Source organism: Rattus rattus, chromosome 4 (genome assembly GCF_011064425.1).
Source record: "Rattus rattus isolate New Zealand chromosome 4, Rrattus_CSIRO_v1, whole genome shotgun sequence".
Taxonomy (NCBI): Eukaryota; Metazoa; Chordata; class Mammalia; order Rodentia; family Muridae; genus Rattus; species Rattus rattus.
Genome location: NC_046157.1, coordinates 113841290 through 113862486, shown reverse-complemented (window position 1 = coordinate 113862486; position 21197 = coordinate 113841290). Strand labels below are relative to the sequence as shown.

At 47.0% G+C, this 21197-nt stretch overlaps 1 protein-coding gene across 2 annotated transcripts in view; it reads left to right on the top strand.

Moving 5' to 3' along the window:
• The first annotated feature begins 218 nt into the window (after positions 1 to 218).
• The window catches only part of Cracdl (CRACD like), a 58732-nt gene continuing 37753 nt past the window's right edge, over positions 219 to 21197 (top strand). Inside the window, exons 1-2 of one of the 2 annotated variants that reach the window (XM_032900957.1) lie at positions 219 to 581; positions 18766 to 18845. In XM_032900957.1, the coding sequence (XP_032756848.1) occupies positions 508 to 581; positions 18766 to 18845 (154 nt within the window). In that variant the 5' untranslated portion in view covers positions 219 to 507. The remainder of the gene's footprint in view (positions 582 to 18765; positions 18846 to 21197) is intronic. The other variant, XM_032900958.1, reaches the window with a different exon arrangement.

Below are 21197 nucleotides of genomic sequence, written 5' to 3'. Positions count from 1 at the left end.
AGGAATTCTGGTGTTCTGGGGAGTATTATTCCAATAGTCCGATAGCCAAAGGGAGGGGCTGCATGTCTGTTTAGGTCCTGTTCTTCCTGTAAGAGGACACAGTCCTGCCCCTCAGCCTTTGCCACCTCCCCGGTGAGGACGGTGAGCTGGAGTTTGTTGTGTTTTGTTCTCTGTGGTGTAGCAGCGATTCCAGTCACCGTGAGGCAGGTGACAACCACTCCAGACCAACTCCCCAAGGAGTCAGGCCACCCCCACTCCTTGCCCACAGGAGAAGGAAGTGCGTGTGCCTCTCAGAGAGCAGTAACTGCCCGGTGCCTGCACACCTGCCCAAGAAGCCCCGGGGCTCCGTGGTTGGCAGAAACCCCACTTCCTCATGGCTCAGAAGAGTTGCTGGGGGAACAGGGGCAAGAACTCGTGCCCAGTGCCTAGTGGTGTCCCAAGAGCCCCTTGCCCCTCAAGAGTGGACAGGGTGGCCCACTCTTCTTCCTGCTGCTAGTCCCCAGAAGGATGAGAGAAGCCGAGGCTTGCTGTACGCTCAGGAAGATGTCTGCCTTCTACCAGTGCGTCAGGCCCGATCCCAGGTGGGCCCCTGAGAGCAAGGTGGTGAGGTGGGGGGAGTCCAGGGAGGCAGGCCACTTGGTCCTTGCCAGGGTCTGGGTACTGACGCCAGCCCTTCAGCACCTAGTGTCTTATGTTCTAGAATTCGGGTGACCTCCTGTCTTAAGGCTTTTATCCTGTCTTCTCCAGTTGTGTGGATTCTGGACCAAAATAATAATTTTCTGCGTTTCCTTTTAACACACACTCAGACACCAGAGATAGGGGAAGGAGAGAGGGAGACACGGGCGGCTAGGTAAACAGAGCGCTCGTTCTTAGCGCCTCTTGCTTGTGCCTTGGATCTACAAGGCATAATTGATAAACCCTTGGAGTGGAGAGATGGGAAACCAGAGGTCGAGATGAAAAGACACTGTGGTTACCTCTTGAAGCTCAGCGTTAACGGGCTGGCTCCCGGCTGACAGCCACGGCTATGGAAGCCCTGAACTCCTGTGCAAATAGCAACTCCCCCAGCCCACTGACCTTATCCCCGAAGGGCGTTTGGCTCTCAGGGCGTTGTAATTGTGTGCAGAGGGAAGTGTGGCCGTGGCTGATTTAAATTCATTTGCTCAGCATAAGTAAATACACTGCATGTCTCGTACCCCAGTTGGAAAATTCCTGGTGTGTCAGCCCCCATCCCTGTGAATACCGTCTTCTGCCGCAGAAAGCCGCGTGCACGTGGGCCTTCACCTTTGCCCCTGCTTTAGAAGGAGTTTACTGGTAGTTGCTTGACCTTTATGTCAGATTCTGCCAATTTTAAGTAGTCAGGGACAGCGTGGTGGCCTGTCTTGTGAACAGGCGTTGGGTCATGCCTTCCTATTTATAATTCTCCTCACACGTCTGCTAAACTGCAGGAATGCCAGCCATACATATGTAATATTCTGGAAATCTCAAGTGTTAACTTCAGCAAGTGTGAATGTATCGTAAGGGTTGTATTGCCTCAGTGTACAGAAAGTTAAAACTTAGCTGACTTGTCAAGACGTCCCTTGTGCCTGGATTCCAGGGTCCTGTCCATCGAACAGGTGTTCAGCAGTCAGCCCGTGACCGCTCTAGGCCCACATCTGCAGTGGTAAGGCTCAACTAGAGAGTAGAAGTTCTCATGTCAAAGGCATCTTTGCAGGGCACACCCCAGTGTTAGCATGGTTTATATTGTATTTCCCCAAGAATTATGCAAATAGAATTGTAAAGTTTGGAGCTCCTGTGCTTAGCTATTTTGGAAGTAATGGTTTGGTCATAAATCGTGTGTGTGTCTGTGTGTGTGTCTGTGTGTGTGTCTGTGTCTGTGTGTTTGTCTGTTGGTATGTGTCTGTGTACAAATTTCTTGTAAATTTTAAGGTAACTATGAATATATATAATATTATATATATATCCTATGCTATATATAATATTTATTATATGTGTGTGTGAATGTGTGTATGTGTGTGTGTTCTATGCTAATAACCTGAAAGTGTCTAATGTTTCTACCCCTGGCCTTGTGGAAGCTGCCATGCAATGTCATCTGAGAACTGAATTTCTCTCAGGTGTGTTTGTATGGTAAAGGTCGCTAGTAAACACGATCCCTGTGTCTATGACCGTGTGCTGGACCGGATCCATTGTCATGCGTATTCCACCACTGAACTTAATTCACCCATTTATAGGGTCTCCGAACACCACCAAGTCAGTGGTTACGCAATTTTCAGAACACAGTAGTCTGTCTTACATAAGGTCCTATTTGTGTGCTCATAAACGATGCTATTTATCTTGTGGATGGCTGAGCTGTCCTGTGTTTTCTTTGCACAGAAACACTCCCAGGAGTGGTGGTTCGATGCCTCATTTTCCCTCTGTGCCTTTGCCATCCCCACCCTGCCCATAGCTGAAGGGAAGTCTAGGGACAGCCAAAGCCTCTAGACCAGGCTCTCCTGTGCCCCCACATTCCTTCACTCTCACGCAGCAGGCCGTCAGAGCCCATCAGGGTGTGAGGGAAAGCAGGCGTACCTCTCAGGCTAATGAACTAACTGTGGCATGACATGGGCAAGCACAGAGGCACAGATTTTAAAGTCTGCCCTCACACCCAGGGATGCTAAGTGGCCTCGGCGGTAGAACTGTGTATGCCATCTCATTTTTAATAGGAAAGTGTCTTTCCTCTAGTGGATGTTGCTAAGAAGTGGCTCATTTGTTCGTTCATTCATTCATTCATTCATTCATTCATTCAGCTGTGTTCCTAGAGCCCCTGCATTGTGGCAGTACCCTTCTAGTACCTAATCTAATCCCTTTTCCCCCATAGACCTACCTTCAAGTGTACATACTTAGCAAGAGAGGTTTGGCTTGTATCTCCAGGGCAAGCTTTATTGTTACTATTTTTTGAGACAAGCATGAATTAAAAGATACTAAGAAACCCCAACACTGACTGGCAACCCAGTTCCTTTTCCTTCTCTGCAAGCCTCAGCAGCAGCAGCAGGCTGGGTGTCCTGTCACTTCAGACCCTTGCTTAGGACCCCCCGTTGGTGTAGGTCTATCATGGCCTCTTCCTCTTCCTGACAGACAGGTAGGGAAGGGTTGCAAACAGCCAGGTGTCCGCTTCAGAACAGGCAGGCCTCTTGTTAGAGAGAGGTAGGCTGGGGTGATACCCATTGTCAATGTCATCGCCTCTGTGCCGTGGGTACAGCCATCCAGTCTCTCTATCCCCGAGGATAATAATATCATTAAGCAGCAAGCTGGCACTGTTTCTCGGCAGAGACTTCTCACAAGAACTCTGTGAGGTTTGCACATTCCACTTGCCTCGATAATGTGAAACTTATTTTTCTATAAAAAGGAGCAGGCAGATCCTCGCGCATGACTCACTAGAGAACAATAGTTTAAGTCATAATTTATTTTTGTCCTTTTCTTCCCCCAAGAGAAGGAGAGATTGATTAAGGGTTCTGGCTAGGGATCAGGTGCACTTCTGCAAGCAGGCAGCGGGTCAGATAATCACACAAGCACACACGCAACCAACAGGTCTTCTTTGTGATGCAAAGCAGGGGTGCTTGCAGTCTGTCAGGGGAGATGCTGGCTCACCCGAGGAGCCTGCCAACCTTCCGAGGGACTAAGCTGAAGGCAGAAGGATGAGGAGGGCCAGGAGACCACCCTGGCGCTGGAAGCAGGGAACCTGGTACCCAGGAGGAGTAACATCTGCAAAGATTCCGGCTGGACAGATGTGTTAAATTCCTGGGCTGGAGTTACAGGCAGTTCTAAGCTGCCTGATATTGGGTACAGGGGACCTAACTTACAGAGCTGGGAGTGTTCTTAACCGCTGAGCCATGCCTCCAGCCCCATCTAGTCCTTGTTTTGACATGAGCTTGTTGGAGACATTCTAAAGATTCCTTTCTTTATTTTATGTGAGTACACTGACTGTCACTGTCTTCAGACTCACCAGAAGAGGGCATCAGATCCCATTACAGATGGTTGCCAGCCACCATGTGGTTGCTGGGAATTGAACTCAGGTGAACTCAGGATCTCTGAAAGAGTAGTCAGTGCTCTTAACCACTGAGCCGTCTCTCCAGCCCCTCAGGTTCTCTTTCCTAAAAATGCCTTTCCCACATCCTTCTGCCCCCCTGACAACAACTTCGTGGACATAATTGATACACTGCAGCACTAGCCTTTCAACACAGTACGGTAAATGGGTTTGAACAGTCGAGCTTGTGTGAACACAATGCCATCTTAGAACATTTTAAGCTCCCCAGAAAACACTTTGTATCCATTGACAGTGATCTGTCATTGCCCCGTCTTCCCACAGTGCTCCTCTCCCCAACCCTTTATCTATTTTGTGTCTGTGTGATCTTTTACAACACTCAAAAGAACGCTTGTGATAAAGGCTTACGATGAACTCGGACAGAATGTAACAGTGTCTTAATAGCCCTGTTATTCCATCATTTTTCTTTTTTTTTTTCTTTAGTTTTGCATCGTCCTGATTTTGATCTCATTGATTCTTCTGCCCGCTCCATTCTGCATTTCAAGCCTTCTAGTCAGTCTTTCCTTCGGCCTCCTTATGCTTCATTTCCAGAATTTCTCTTCATCATCCTTTTTAGTTGTTATTTTGGTGCTACTCTTGTGGTGTTCTCGTGCTCCACGCCTCTCGTTAGCTTTCGAACCCCATCCAGATGGTTGTGTAAAACCTTTGTCTGGCGTAGCCAACACCAGGTCCTCTTCAGAGGCCTTTCGGTTGGCTTGTTTTTATTCTCTGAGCCGTGTTTTCTGTTCCTTTGCATCCTGTGTAATCTTGTTGCTAATACTGACCATCAGACATTTTGGTCCCACGGTATAGTAAGTAATTCTAGAACTTAGAGGTCTGTTCTGTTGCTGGGTTTCTGTCTTTTTTGTTTGTTTTCTTTTGTCTGTTGGCTACTCTTGTCGTTTGATTGGTTTCCGGAGGCCGTCTGTATTGATGAGCATTGTGTGGCATGTGTCCGCATCTCCCCCTGGGCACGCACAGTGATGAACGTCTGTGACGTGTGCATAGTTTTGAAGGACCTAGTCTTTAATGTTGATCTCGCACTCGGGACCAAGAGTTTTCAAAGTAAATGAGTGGGAAAGGATAGACCAGGTAATCCATGCTTGCCGTGGGCCTGGGGACCTGGCACACGAGTGGTTGCTCCATTGCTAAGAGCAGACCGTGATTGAAATTAACTATTTCCTCTTGGAATCCATAAGCCTTTATTAGAGTACAAAGCCCAAATAGTTTCACCCAACAGATCCTGCCTTTTGTAATCGCTCCCTTCCTCCTCCTCCATATTCCCAGAACCCTCTATGGCTATAATGGTTCCTTTCCCTTTTCCTTGGTGCCTGGGATTGGTGTTGCCACCATATGGTGATTTTTGTCTGACAAACTTTTCCGAAAGCGGCGACTGCGTGCTTTTGTTTCTTCACCTGTGTCCACACATGTATTGTCCTTGTCTTTGATGGCAGCTGTTCCAGTGAGAAGGTGGTGGCTCGCTGTGGTCCTGACTTGTGCTGTGACCAGTGAATACCGTCGTTAAGGATACTTCCATGAACCTCCTCTCCAAGTTCCCATTCAAACCCTTGGTTTTTAAATGTAGTGGTTTGAATGCACTGGCGTAAGAATTGCCTTTATATCCTGTGTATTCCCTTATCAGATGCACCTTTGGCATTTAGATGCAGATCTATGAGCCCCTCTATGTAACACGTATGCTGTGAGGTCAGAGTTTGCATGCAGATGTCCCAGTGCAAGTTGTTGAAAGATTGTCCTTTCCACATTGATTCACCTTGCATCCTTGTTAAAAATAGTTGACTCTCATAGCATGCATTTGCATCTGACTCCAGTGTCTAATCTCTGCGTCTATGTCTGTCAGTTCAGTGCAACCTCATTACAGTAGCTTTGCAAGTGGTTTTTTTTTAAGACTTGAGTGCATGTCTGTGAGTCTGTGTACACATGTGTACGGTGTTTATGCTGCCCATGCCTTTGCACGTGGAGACCAGAGCTGGAGTTACAGGCATTTGTGGTGGGAGCTGGGATTTGAACACTGGTCTTTATGATTGTGCTGCAAGGGCTGTCAGTCTCTGGCCATCTTTACAACCCCTTTGATAAGATTGAGAGCAGAGGGTGTTTTATTCTTATTTTTCAAGATAGTTTTTAATATTCTAGGCTTGAAACATTTTTAATTGAGTAAGATCATTGAAAAATAATGGTTGTATATAGTGAATTTTCAAACTTTCTACCAATTATAGAGACTACTGGTTACTGTCATAATTGAATCATCTCTCCATTTTATCAGTTTTTGCTTCAAGAACATATGGGTTCTCTTTCTATATGACTTAGCCTTCATGTTTATGATAGATGTATTTTCTTGATAGAGTGATAGAGACATTATCTTGGCCAGTTTAGAATATTATTTAATTCACATGTGATTGTATTTTTATATCTGACTTCCTTAATTTTTGTTAGAAAACATAATTCATTCCACTTTAACCCTTTTAAGTGTGTGTAGCCTTGTTAGGTCAAAGTGTGGTGAGTCCTAGAGTCTTTCTGTGATCTCCAGGAGGCTCTGTATTCTGTTGCTATGTTTTTTGTTACCAGGTGGGGTGATCTATTGATTCCTGTTCAGTCTAGTTCATGTTGTTCTTCAAGTCTTTTATATCCTGTTGACAGACCGCCCGTTTGTTCTAACAGTTATTAAAAATCAGGTGCTGGCCTGCACATCCACATTTATAAGTCACTGAGTCAATGTAGGTGCCAATCAACAGCTGCATTGAGGGGTGTGTGCATGTGTGTATAAATGTTCACGTGTATACATGTGTGTTTATGTGTGTATAAATGTGTTCATGTGTGTGTATGTGTTTGCTTGTCTGTTCATGTGTGAGTGTGCTTGAGTGTGTGCGTGTATGTGTGTGTGCATGACTGTGTGCACGTGTGCACATGTGTTCATATGTGCATGTATATGTGCATATGTTTGCATGTATGTGCGTATGTGTGACATGTATTTATATTTTAGTGATGTGTGTAACACACCCTTAGAAGAACAAAGTCATGTTGACTTGTGCTGCATGAAATAACATGAAAGCATGGTGATGCATGTCTGTATTCCCAACACTTGGTCAGTGGAGACAGAAAGACCAGGCATTCAAGGCCAACTTAAGTTATGGACAGATTTGACGATAGCTTAGGCTACTAGAGACCCCACCCTTACTCCCAACACACCCACACATGCATGCACACACTCACACGGTGCACAAATGCACAAATATATGTTTTCTCTTATGTATAGATCTTTTTAAAAGACATAAGACTAGACAGGTGTGGTAGTGCACACCTTTAATCTCAGTGTGAGTTCAAGGCCAGGCTGGTCTACAGAGGGAGTTCCAGGACAGCCAGGACTACACAAAGCATGAGACTGGAACGAGGTTCCGTGGATGGTTAGAGTAAGAACCCATGGCTGGTGGCAGGGAATGTTGATCACAGTATCTTATGTCCACACATGAAGTGTCCTAATGAAACCCGGTAGTTTCTACAGTGAATATATACTAATGAAAGTGATCAAAGAGATCACCATGTATTTACTATGTTTTCCTGATAGTATAACAATTCCATTCTTATAAATTGTCTCTCTTTAAGAATGTTCTTGCTCAGGGTTGGGGATTTAGCTCAATGGTAGAGCACCTGCCTAGCAAGCACAAGGCCCTGGGTTCAGTCCCCAGCTCCAGGGGAAAAAAAAATGTTCTTGCTTTCGGATTTATTTTGTCTCTTTTTAGTAGAGCCACTCCGCAGATTGTAGGATATGACATTTTATTTTCAACCCCTCTATACTTGTGAGACTAAATTTGTTTTTCATTTTGATGTAATTTTTATTCTATGTGTACCAGTATCTTGTCTGCATCGATGTCTGTGTAGCACTTAGGTAGGTATCTGGTCACTATGGAAGCCTGAAAAAGGCATCAGATCTTCTGGAACTGGAGTTCTATACAAATGGTTGTGAGCCACCATGTGGTTGCCGGGGATTGAACTCAGGACCTCTGGAAGAGCAGCCAGTGCTCTTAACCACTGAGCCATCTCTCCAGCCCCTAAACATGGTTGGTTGGTTGTTCATTTGTCTTATGAAGTCTACAGTTTCTCCCCTTCAAGTGACTAAATCCACTTGCCTCACTGACATGGTTAGCCACACCATTCACCTCTCCTTTCCTCGTTTCTTTAGTGAGTGCTTTGTCCCTCTGTGATACTTCACTTCCCCTTCTCTCTGAGGTCTAGCTCGCCTCTGACTACTGTATTGATTTCTACCTACATTTTCTTCCATTATTTATAGTGGTTGATCTAGGCCTTAAAAACGCATATCCTAACATATCGTCTTAGTCAGGGTTCCTATTCCTGCACCAAACATCATGACCAAGAAGCAAGTTGAGGAGGAAAGGGTTTATTCAGCTTACACTTCCATGTTGCTGTTCATCACCAAAGGAAGTCAGGACTGGAACTCAAGCAGGTCAGGAATCAGAAGCTGATGCAGAGGCCATGGAGGATGTTTCTTATTGGCTTGCTTTCCTGGCTTGCTCAGCTTGCTTTATAGAACCCAAGACTACCAGCCCAGGGATGGCACCACCCACAATGGACTGGGTTCTTCCCCGCTTGATCATTAATTGAGAAAAATGCCTTACAGCTGGATCTCATGGAGGCATTTCCTCAAGGGAGGCTGCTTTCTCTGTGATATCATCAGCTTGTGTCAAGTTGACACACAAAACCAGCTTCATTCTTATATTTCACATCTGTCTGTGTGTGATGTGTGCACTCATGTGTGTGGGTGTGGGTGGGTGGGTGAGGGGACAGCACATATGTACAATGTGCATATAAAGGCCCACAAGTGTCACCGGAAGTCTTCCTCTGTCACTCTTGACCTTACTCATTTACACAGGGTCCTAGTTAAACCCTGAGTTCCTGTATACCTCTAGTCTACCCAGATAGTTTGTTCCAGAGATTCTCTGCCTCTGCCTTCAGAGCACTGGGTTACAGACAGTCTCCGTGCACATTGAGTGTTTACATGGGCTCTCACGGGTAGATTGATCTCTTCATCGAGCCGTCTCTGCAGCCCCCCTCCCCCAGTTTCATTCTTTACAGTTCAGCCCCCCACCCCCACTCTTCTATTTCTGCTGTGTATATTGCGTCTGTGTTTACCGCAAGCCTAGCAATTGCAACATGGTAGCGAATCCTGTGTCTCTTAAAGGAGCTAAGGGGGGAAAGAATAAAACTAATCTATGGAGAAAAAGAAAAAAGAGCTATCTACTGTCTCTTACCAGTTTCGGTTTCCTGTTGTCCTGTGAGTCAAGATTCTGTCTCCCCGCTCACAACCATATGGCGGGTGGAGTAGGTCGCCTCCCTTGCTGAGGGCAGACTAAGGATTGTTCAAACATTGCTATGGAAATGCAGAAAGATTTATCATATCTCAGGGTATGGCATGCTCCATGTGTGGTCATACGGGGGCAGCTTATGGGAAACAGGCTCAGCCAAATAGGCAAGTGTAGTTAAAAAAATATATATTATATATTTTTTAAAATAATATATATACTAAACATCCCAGCATGCGGTCTCAGGTGAAAGACACACCCACAGCCTTTGTGTTTAATATGCCTGAGGCAACACAATAACTGGACAGCTGCCTACCCTCCATGCTATTAAAATCTATCGTTAACCCAAGTTATTATTCATTATGTTTTATCGAGGCTGCTCTTAGCACTAACTGGACAACCTATATGGCAACCATACTTTTATGGCTCTACTAACCTATAGCGCCTCGCCTTTCTCCACTCCTATGCATTCTTCTATCCCATGGCACCTCTTCCTCCCTCTCCTCTCCTTCTTCTCAGCCCACCAAAACTCAACTCGACCTACGTCTCTTCTACTCAGCTATTGGCTAGTGACATCTTTATGTACCAATCACAATCAACTGGGGACAGGGTCACTCAGTGTCTTACAAACGGACTCTCTTGTCTTTAGAACAACCAGCCGGAAGGGCCCCCAAATTAACATTAAAATAGAAATAGCATTAGGCCAGCCCACTGCAGGTGAGGAAGTGAGTGCGTGTGGACCTGCATCGGAGGGGTCAGGCTTCACACAGAGGCATGAGGGAACTTGACTCGTCCACTGGGGTCTCACTAGGTCAGGGGGTGCCAAGAAGGGGAGTATATCACAGGACCCAGCCTTATCACGCAGGTCCACACCAGTCTCAGGCTTAGTGTTTGCAGATCATTTGCCAGTGAGGGGTCAGGGAAATGATGGTTTTCAAAGATTTGTTTTTATAATGTTTTCAAGGTGTGTGTGTGTCTGTGTGTATGTGTGTCTGTGTGTGTCTGTATGTCTGTGTGTGTGTCTGTGTGTCTGTGTGTGTCTGTGTGTTTGTGTGTGTGTCTGTGTGTGTGTCTGTGTGTGTGTGTGTATGTGTGTGTGTGTGTCTGTGTGTGTGTGTGTGTCTGTGTGTCTGTTTGTGTGTGTGTGTCTGTGTGTGTGTCTGTGTTTGTGTGTGTGTGTGTGTCTGTGTGTGTTTGTGTGTGTGTCTGTGTGTGTATGTGTGTGTGTGTGTGTGTGTGTGTCTGTGTGTGTATGTGTGTTCTGTGTTTGTGTGTGTTGTGTGTGTTTGTGTGTGTGTTTGTGTGTGTGTGTGTGTGTGTGTGTGTGTGTGTGTGTGTGTGTGTGTGTGTGTGTGTGTGTGTGTGTGTGTGTGTGTATGTGTGTGTGTCTGTGTGTGTATGTGTGTGTGTCTGTCTGTGTCAGTCTGTGTGTGTCTGTGTGTCTGTGTGTCTGTGGTTGTGTGTTATATGTGTGTTATGTGTGCTGTGTGTGTGAGTGCCTGTGTGGTGTGTGTGTGTGTGTGTGTGTGTGTGTGTGTGTGTGTGTGTGTAAGCTCACATATGCCCACACAGTCCAGAGCAGGGTGTCACAACTCATGGAGCTGGAGTTACAGGCAGTTGTGAGCCTACTGCCATGAGAACCAAACTCAGATCCTCTCTAAGAGTTGTATGTGCTCTTAGCCGTTAAACAGTCTTTCCAACCTCTGAAGTTTTAAAAGTTTACATTTTACCTTATATTCCTCCTTTATTCTGTAATTGTCAAATGTGTCACATTTCAATGGGGGTATCCCTGATAATAACATTTGAAATATCATTCTGCACAGCTGCTGTTTAAATCAGTTGGAAGGAAGAGGGAGAAGATGTATCCAGGCATTTGTCTACTGTTGGAATTCCCCACAGAATTCCTGTTGTTATTTATGTTCTGTGGTTCTGTGTGTATGGATTCATGTTACTGTCTGGTGTTTCTTTAAGCTTGAAGCACTGAGTAGCGACTGTAAGGGAGGAACACTAGCAAGAAGTAATCAGGGTTTTACTTGAATGCCTTTATTTTGATTTTTAAGATTAACCTTTTCAGATTTTTATTCAGATCGTTGCACCAAGTGCATGCAATGCTCACAGAGGCCAGAGGCGGACGTCATATCTCCTAGAACTGCAGTTACAGACCACAGTGAGCTGGCATGTGGATCATAAGGGGCCAGCCCTGGTCCCCTGGAAGGGCACCCTGTGCTCTTAACCAGTGAGCCATCCCTCCAGCCCCTTTGCTAATATTTTTTGGATATTTTTTATTGGATATTTTATTTATTTACATTTCAAATGTCATCCCCTTTTCCTGTTTCCCCTCTGGAAACCTCCTATCCCATCCCCCATCCCCCTGCTTCTATGAGGATGCTCCCTCACCTACCCAACCACCCACCCACCCACTTCCTCCCACCTCCCCACCCTGGCATTCCCCTACACTGGGACGTGGAGATTTCAAAGGACCAAGTGCCTTTCCTCCCATTGATGCTAGATAAGGTCCATCCTCTGCTACATGTGTGGCTGGAGCCATGGGTCCCTCCATGTGTACTCTTTGGTTGGTGGTTTAGTCCCTGGGAGCTCTGGGGGTCTGGTTGGTTGATATTGTTGTTCTTCCTATGGGGTTGTTAATAGATCATTGTCTATAGAGAGTTAAGACTGAGCCCCTTCGTGTGAACTTCGAGAGCCTCTTGACAGTTTAGCCTTGCCCATGGCCGCACGTGAGTGTCAGTCTCTTATCCACACACACTGTTCACTCAGCAGCGCTTACTTTCTTAGATTGTTGCGTTCCTTTAAATCAATTTAAAGAAAGAAATTGGACTCTGGGTTTTCTCACGGAGGTATCGTGCCCACTGTATCTTGTACTGCTTTTCCTCCTCTGTGCTAAGAACTTCTTTGACCTTCTCTCACATATCCCCAGTGAACATATTCCTAAGCGTCCACTTACCTAAATATTTACATCTACGCATATATTTATTTATAAACGCTTCATTGCTGACAGATTGTTTTTCTGGATTAGATCACCTGCTCGGTCCGTGCTTACGACCTTCCTCTCGTTTTTAGGAAGGTAGTGTCTGTTGGTTTATCTGATGCCTGTCGAGACCACTTGGTGAATGTTTTACTTAGGAAATGGCACTTTCAACCTTAAGGTCTGCGTTTCTTATATTCTCATGTTTTTCTTTCAGTTCAAACATCTATTTACTCCTTGCAACCACGAGCTTCCCCACAGTCCTCAAAGCAACTTCTTTCAAATCTTTGTCTATTCCCTAAGCAATTGGTCACTTGGGCTCACTCTCTGTGAGTAGTAGTCTTCGTCTGACTGCTGTTCACATCTTCCATGCATGGTCAGCACATTTGGATTCTGTGGTAGACACTGAGAGAAATGTTGTGGGAACTCAGGAACCAGCTGTGTTCTCTAAAGACTGTTGGCTTTGCTGGCTGTTATCTTGGCTACACCCAGTCCATGAGCCCCGTCTCTTCTCTAAATGGGCAGAAGAAGAAAAAAAAATCACCACTCTCTTTCCTCAGCAGATGTCTTCTGCCAGGTTTCTCGACATAGCCTCAATTTATGTGTGATTCACAGGCACCAAGGACTATGGAAGATTGTACTTAGATGTCCTTTCTTCTTTCTGAGTTCTAGCCTTCCCAAGACAGCTCCATATCGCCCCCTGCTCAGACAGCCCTAACTTCTGTTCTCTGAGTCAGGCAGTTCGTTAGCCACCTTGCCACACAGATCTGAGGGTCCTAATCCTTTATGCATCCTAATCCTTTATGACCATTTCCTTCATTCAAGATCAGTGCTTGCCTAGCATCTGCCTACTTTAGGTTGCTCAATACTGCCTTCGAGATATTCAACACACACACACACACACACACACACGTACACACTCAGTCAGTTTTTATCATCTGTGCCAGGCTGACTTAGCACAGGCCTCACCACCTTTAAGGATGACGGACATTTTTTTTCACAGTTAAGATCTATGTTGGTGGTTACCTTTGGCCCAGGAAGCTCTCTGCCTATAACGCTGTTGCTTCTCAGAGAATAATACCTTTTCGGATAATGGGGTGAAGCTTGGTGGGTGCAGAGACCCTGGTAAACACGGAAACCTGCCATGGTGCGAGAGGAGGAAAGAGAGGACATGTCGGAAATGGAGTGGAAGGAGAGCATGTGAAGCTGTTTTACGGCTTTGTTTTAACCTAGGCTCTCCTCAGGTGTTGCCAGCCTCAGGGTGCATTTGTAAGAGGTCCAGGGGACTGAAAGAGTCCACGGGGTCAGAGCTGATCTGCAGGGAGAACACCAGGACTTTCGTCTGTAATCGCAGGCTTAGATGTATGTACTGAGTGCATTGTGTAGGTAGATGGAGTCGACTGGAACACATAAGATGACCTCTTAAAACCCGTGCTTCCTGTGCACACATTTAAGGGGGCGTTGGTAGAGGTTGCAGCTACTGGTAGAGCTGAGCTGTGTGCTAAGAAGGAGCCTGTGGTGCAGTTAGAATGGAGGAGGAGTTGACCAGCTCACACACACACACACACACACACACACACACACACACACACACACACACACACACACACACACACACTGAAGCTTCTTTTGGAAACAGGACTCCCCTGGACTCTGTAGGTACCCACAAACACACTAAGTACTGCACACTGCAGAGGGGCTGGGGGAGTGCAGCACCCTTGTGAGTTAAGCAGACCCCGACGAGGCCCTCGAAGTCCAAATTTAGCCTAAGAATAGGTTTTCCTCAATAAGGACTTAACAGCTGTCAGAAAATCTGTGGGGAGCACAGGTGCCTGCATAGACTTGAACTGTGAGTTCCGGAGCAAGTGTGTCTTCCTGTGAGAAACTAGGAGGTGCTTACTTACTGTGGCATCCCACTGCTACACAGAGGCAGAGGCACAATCCTCACAAGGGCCCAACGAGGCGGTCAGTTGTTAGAGCCGTGAGGTTTCCCCTGTAGGATGCCCACGTGGTAGAGCCACTTCTCTCCATTTGCGTAGTCTGTGGTGGACTCTCAGGCAGCCACTCCTCTGGGACGGTGGGTGTGGGTCATCAGTTAGCCTGCCGCTGTCCCGAGACAAATAGAGGTGACTCCCAAGAGAGCCATTTGCTTGGTTTTCAGGAGATAAATCTGACACCTGCACTGAGGACAGCAACCGTGTGCTGGGGGCATGATGGGACACAGACAGCACGGAGTACCTGGTGAAGCACCAGGTACCCCACAGCAGTGCTCAGCAAGCTCTTGCTACACGCTGGCTCTGGCCCTGTGATGTCTGCTGATCACGGTCACAGGATCACCCACGGTCATCCTGATGGGGTTTTGAGTCATGGTGGAAACACACCTCTGAGTGTGTCTGTGAGTGTGTTTTCAAAGGAGGTTTTAACAGAACGGGGAAGGTCTACCCTGAATGTGAGGGTCTTCAATCCCATGGCTGACAATTCCTGGGGTCCCAGGCTAACAGAAAGAAGAAAGTGGACTAAGTACCGGCATTCATCTTCGTCTCCCTCCGGACGGTGAGCCCAGCAGTGACCTACTCCCTCGCACTTCTGGTTACCGTGGATCCTCCACCATGGCGGACTGTACTCTCTTTTTTTTGGTCCTTTTTTTTTTTTTTTTCCGGAGCTGGGAACCGAACCCAGGGCCTTGCGCTTCCTAGGCAAGCGCTCAACCACTGAGCTAAATCCCCAACCCCCGGACTGTACTCTCAAATCATGAACTAAACCTAGCCCTTCCTTAAGTTGCCTTTGCCAGGTATCTGATCACAGTGGTGAAAAGGGGTAATTAGCTCGGGTCTTATTGGGTTAAAAGTATTACTGTCTGTCTTTTATAAAGGGGGAGCCTGTTTATGAGCCCAGTGCTGGTGGGTTTCAGAGTTAAGGTGCAAGCCAGAGACATCCCAGTGTCTAAGCCTTTCCCGTTTCACTGCATTGCACACGCATGCATCTGTAGCAAGGCAGTTGGAACATGAGACATGAGCAGAGTGCTGCTGCGTGTGACTCCTTCCTCAGGGAGAACAGCTTGTGTTCTTAAGTCCGACGGATGTTGTGGCATCTCATGGTACTCCATGTCGACCTTTAGAGAGGATAGAAGCAGTCACACAGGTGTGACCAGGTCCCTTCTCGCTCCCGAACCCTCTGCCCTTTGTAGCTTTATCGCAGAGACATTGTTCAGCCTGGGAGAAGCAGGTCTAAGCCTTCGAGCTGCTCCAAGATCATAGGATAGAGAGAACCCCACCCCCACTACACAGCTGCCCACGGGGGCTCACACACACACACACCAGCACTTCCTGTCCTCGACACTTTTCCTTGTGCCGGAAATGACCTCACTGTTTCTGTAGAGTCTGCCTTCTCAGCTACATATGCCGTCCACCTCAAACTCTTTCCCTCGGCCCGAGAATCCCGTCAGCCTCAGTACTGGAATCCTGGCCTGGTCTAAGGCAGGGTTGCTAGGTGGGCAGAGCCATTTAAGTGGGAGACTCTGTGCTTTGAACTCCCTGGCTTCCCTCAGCTCCATTGAGGACACAAATGGAGCTCCCCAGGGCCCCTTCACCAGGGCAACACCTGAAAGAGGCAGGGACCGTGTAGATCTTGTCTGTTGCTGTATCCCAGTGGCTCAGAAGCACCTGGGTTCCCAAGTGGAGGCAGTGTGAGCATTCAGAATGAGCTCTGCTTCCCTACCTCAGGGAAACCAGTAAGGCAGCTCCCATGATATGCACTCTCACCTCCAGTCTGGTAAGACGGAGCTCTCCAGGGTTCCGTGAGACAGTTGGTGCCATGCTGCTCTCCGTGGGTCATGTGCAGTCACTGTGACTAATGCCAAGTCCAAGGGATGGAAAACCCCTGCACTCCACCTCTCTACTCCAGCGACAGCCGGGCAGGTAATTACCAGGTTAATTAACAGTTGGTGACGCTCCATCCACCCTCACCAGGCTCATTCTCCCTGCCTTTGTCCTTGCTCCATAGCCTCTTATCCCAAGGCCTCTGGTGGCTCCTCAGCCTCCAGTACTGTCACTGAGCAAGTCACACAGGCAGCAGAGGTGGACAATGGTGCCAACCAATGTCTTGAAGGCCTTTGGGTGGCAGGAGGTGAGCCACAGGCTTTCACTTCCTTGATTGTGTCATCTGTTACATTGGCCAAAGAGGGACAAGTAGAGGGGTCAGCAGTGAACAAGGGCCGCTTCTACCCCACCTTCGCTTTAGGTCCGATGGGGGCAGGAGCATGTGTTCTGTCAGAGGATTTTGCCTGAACTGATGTGAGGCCAGACGTGTCCGTGAAGCCAAATTGTGTGGGGGTGAGGGAGGGGCACTTTCTTTCAGCCTTTAAGAAATCATCCAGGAGCCAGAGTGATGAAATTAACTAAGAGTTCATACCGTTCTTGCAAAGGACCCAGGCTCTGTTCCAGCACTCTCTCCCGGCCTCTGCAGGCACCTGCACACACACCTCCCTCCCCTCCTCTCTCTCTCTCTCTCTCTCTCTCTCTCTCTCTCTCTCTCTCTCTCTCACACACACACACACACACACACACACACTTAAAAAACATAACTGAGCTGGAGAGATGACTCAGTGGTTAAGTCACTGACTGCTCTTCCAGAGGTCCTGAGTTCAATTCCCAGCAACCACATGGTGGCTCACAACCATCTGTAATGGGATCTGATGTCCTCTTCTGGTGTCTGAAGGCAGCTACAGTGTACTCATATAAATAAAATCCTTAAAAAAAAAACATAACTAAGGATAGGTGTGGGGCTACGTGCCTTTAATCAGGAGTGTGCTGGCTTGTTTTATGTAAACTTGACACAGACTAGTCATTCTAGAAGAGGGAACCTCAGGTGAGAAAACAAGTCTACCAGATAGGCCTGTGGGCAAGCCTGTGGCATTTTCTTGCTTGATGATTGGTGTGGGAGGGCTCAACTCAGTTATGTTACCCTGGGCTACCCTGGGCTACCCTAGGCTACCCTGGGCTACCCTGGGCTGGTGGTCCTGCGTGCTATAAGAGAACAGGCTGAGCAAGCCATGAGGAACAAGCCAGTAAGCAGCACTCCTCCATGGCCTCTGCATCAGCTCCTGCCTCCAGGTTCCTGCCCCACTTGGGTTCCTGTCCTGACTTCTGTCAGTGATGGGCTGTGATGTAGAAGTGTAAACTGAAATGAAGGCTTCCCTCCCCAAGGTGCTTTTGGCCACAGTGCTTTATCGCAGCAATAGAAACTCGAATCAAGACAGGGAGGAGGAAGCAGGCAGATCTCTGTGAGTTGGAAGCCAGCCTGGTCTAGAAAGCAACCTCCAGGCCAGCCAGGGCTATGCAGTGAGACCCTCTCTCAAGTAATGGTGATGTTGATGATGGGGATGGGAATGATAGTGGTGATGGGGATGATGGGGAGATGGGGATGATGATGATACTGGTGATAAGGATGATGGGGATGTGATAGTGATTAAAAGATTTAAAAATAAAACCATTTTTACCTTCTGTAAAAGCCAAACTGTGAACCGGCTAATCAAACATTCAAAGCATTCTCTTTCGGAATGAGGATTCAGTCACTCCCAGGAAAAAACAGCTTTCCAGATAGACTCTGCTGTACCCAGAGTCTCCAGTTGGGTGTGAGAGGCAGGAACACAAGTCGGGCCTGTTTCTGTAGCAGGATTATAGATGAGTCAGTCGTGCACTTTTGTTTAGGAAGAAGGTAAATCCAAAATGGACGAAATGGTTGTAATACCCGGGCTGGTTTACTTGGAAACAACCTGACGAGAATGCGCGTGGGGTACGGTGAAGGAGGGTAATTTTATAGTGGGTTTCACCAGACGTCCGCCTTACTTCTGTATTTGCTCGGAATTTTTCCCAAGTTCAAAACCAGAAGATTCCATGTAAATAATAACGTTAAAATATCGCCCCGCAGTTCGGGTGACACTGAGGGAAGAACTTTAACGCAGCAGTATGCCACAAAATCCGAAGCCAAGCTTCCTAATGTGTGTTCTGGCTAACAAATAACAAATTTAAAGTTTAAAGGTGGCTCGAGAGACTAAAACATGAGTGTCCCTGGTCGGCAGAATTACGGGTGTTTTTGTTTCGTTGTTTTAATTTGAGGGGAACTTTGGAAATCTCTGACCCACCATTGTGTTCAATGATGCCATTACGTTTTCTGCGACATTGCTGACGTCGGCCATTAGAAAGCCACTTCTGTGGTTGCTGCCCATGTGGCTGTGGACGTGGTCTTTGCTGTCCTCTCTGGCCTGGACTCTGGCTTCTCAGAGGTGCATGCAGGTGAGGTGACAGGCAGCGGTCCCCACCACCATGACATGGGCACACATTGGTTGCTCTGTTTGACATGTTCCTCTAACATGGGTTTCCGTCTGCTTTTAGTGACCTGGACATGATTTCCACAAGGGTGATGGACATTAAACTTCGGGAGGCTGCTGAAGGCCTTGGGGAAGACAGCACAGGTGAGAGTCCAGCTTGCCCCGCTTTGGGGGGAGGGCTTTGGTTGCAGGGAGCTGTGCTGTGTGGCTTTCTTCCTGGAGGGGAATGTCCAGCCTCCATACTTGGTCTGCTCAGATATCCACATCTCCATGCTGTCTCTGGGGAGACAGCGGCCTCACCATTTCATGCCATCTGGCAGCATTGCTCTCTTGCTGCTCTGTCAAAGAGTGGGGTCTTTGACTAGTCTTTTCCCTCCTCATGGAGGCACATATGGTCCTGTATTTGACTTGAGAGAAAAAGCAGGGGGTGAAGCTGGAGCACCTGTACTTCTTGGGGTGAGGGGGACACATTCAAGGCCAGGTTGGGCTACACATAGAGGCTAAATAGCTCCATTTATCACCCAAAGGTATGCACAGGAGGTTTTGTCAAGTACAGGATGAGCTGATCCTCCAGAGAAAACAATTCCATCAAAAAGAGCCTTTGACCCTTCTCCTACAACTTTTCCAAGGCCTTTATCTCAGCCTCTACTGAGCCAGCTTCCAGGCTCCTGAGTGGTTACTTCAGAACACATTCTGAGAACGCCTCGTCATAGGACTGGTGTTTATGCCTCGATACAGTTGTGAAGTTGATATGGAAAGACACTGGTCTCCCTCCATGCCGGTCCTCATTGGTCCCAGCCCTTTCACTCACCTTGATCTGTTAACAAAGGTCTCCAACCCTCTCGTTCAAATTCAAAGTCCCAGGAGTAGTTTTCTTTTAGTTAGGAAACCATGAACCATGAAGGATAACTTCCCATGACGATGAACCCATGAAGAATAACTTCCCATCACAGTGAACCATGAAGGATAACTTCCCATGACCATGAACCCATGAAGGATAACTTCCCATAACAGTGAACCATGAAGGATAACTTCCCATGACCATGAACCATGAAGGATAACTCCCATGAAAATGAACTATGAAGCATAACTCCCATGACAAATGAACCCATGAAGGATAACTTCCCATGACAAATGAACCCATAAAGGATAACTTCCCATCACAGTGAACCATGAAGGATAACTCCCATGAGAATGAACTATAAAGGATAACTCCCATGACAAATGAACCCATGAAGGATAACTTCCCATGACCATGAACCATGAAGGATAACTTCTCATGACGTTGAACCCATGAAGGATAACTTCCCATGATGATGAATCCATGAAGGATAACTTCCCATGACCAGTTGCTGCCTTCAGACAGGTATCTGAGTGGACATTCTATTTTGTATGAAGATGGATCATTCAGGTTACATTAGGACCAGTTTCCTGTTGTACTTCAGTAGCTGCCCAGTAAATTCAAGTATGAAGCGGGGGTATTTTAAGATTAACCCTGAGTGGGGAAAATGGTCATTCATCTGTATCATCTCATGGGAAACTAAATTATTGCTTTTTAAAGTGAGAAAATGTGACCCGATCTGCACACCATGACTTGACGTAGAAAGAGCAGATCCACGGACGGCTGCTTGGTAAGGGTGGGGAAGCGTGAGGAGATGGGACAGACTTGTCCTGCATCTTGGTTGAGGAAGTCATTGTGCTGATCTTTAAATACCAGAGAGATGTTTACCATGATTTAAATATTTTAAATGATAGTGCCAATTTTGAAAACAAGTGGATTTGTTAAGAATAAATATAATTAGTGAAACTTCAGCGTTGTGTTTAAGAGCAGACTACACAAGCTCAAGATCACAGGGGACTGTACAGAAGGCAGAGAGGAATGTGGAGAAAACGGGAAACGTCAAAGAAGACAGAGAGCTGAGAAACAGCCTGTACCATGCACTCACATGGGCTGGGGAGGAGAGGATCCCTGGAAAATTCTAGAATTGTTAAGAAATAAAAACAAACAACAGCCCAGTCCGAAGATTTAAGATGCCCAGTGAGGGCTGGAGAGATGGCTCAGTGTTTAGGAGCGCTTGCTACTCTAGCGTGGGACCTGCGTTCAGGTCCCAGAAAAGCCACCTGGAACTCCAGCTTCAGGCTGGCTGGCACCCTCTTCTGGCCTCTGCAGGATCCTCATGTGTACGGACATACATACCTAAATAAAAATCTATTAAAGAAAGAAATCCAAGGGTTCCTCAGAGGAATAAAGGGAGAAATAAACCGATAAAAAGGAATAAATAAATAAATCCAATGACTCCTAAGAGGAGTAAGTAAAAGGCTAAGGAAACATGGTGGGAAAGCCATAGAAAGCCAAAGATTAAGAGTCTTAGGTCCAAGGAGATGAGCCAGAGTCTCGGCTGATTCTCAACAGTGTGGTAGGACCTGCAAAGCTGCGAGCCATTAGAAAAATAACTACCAACCTGGAAGGCCAAGCCTGAGGAGGACGTCTGTCAG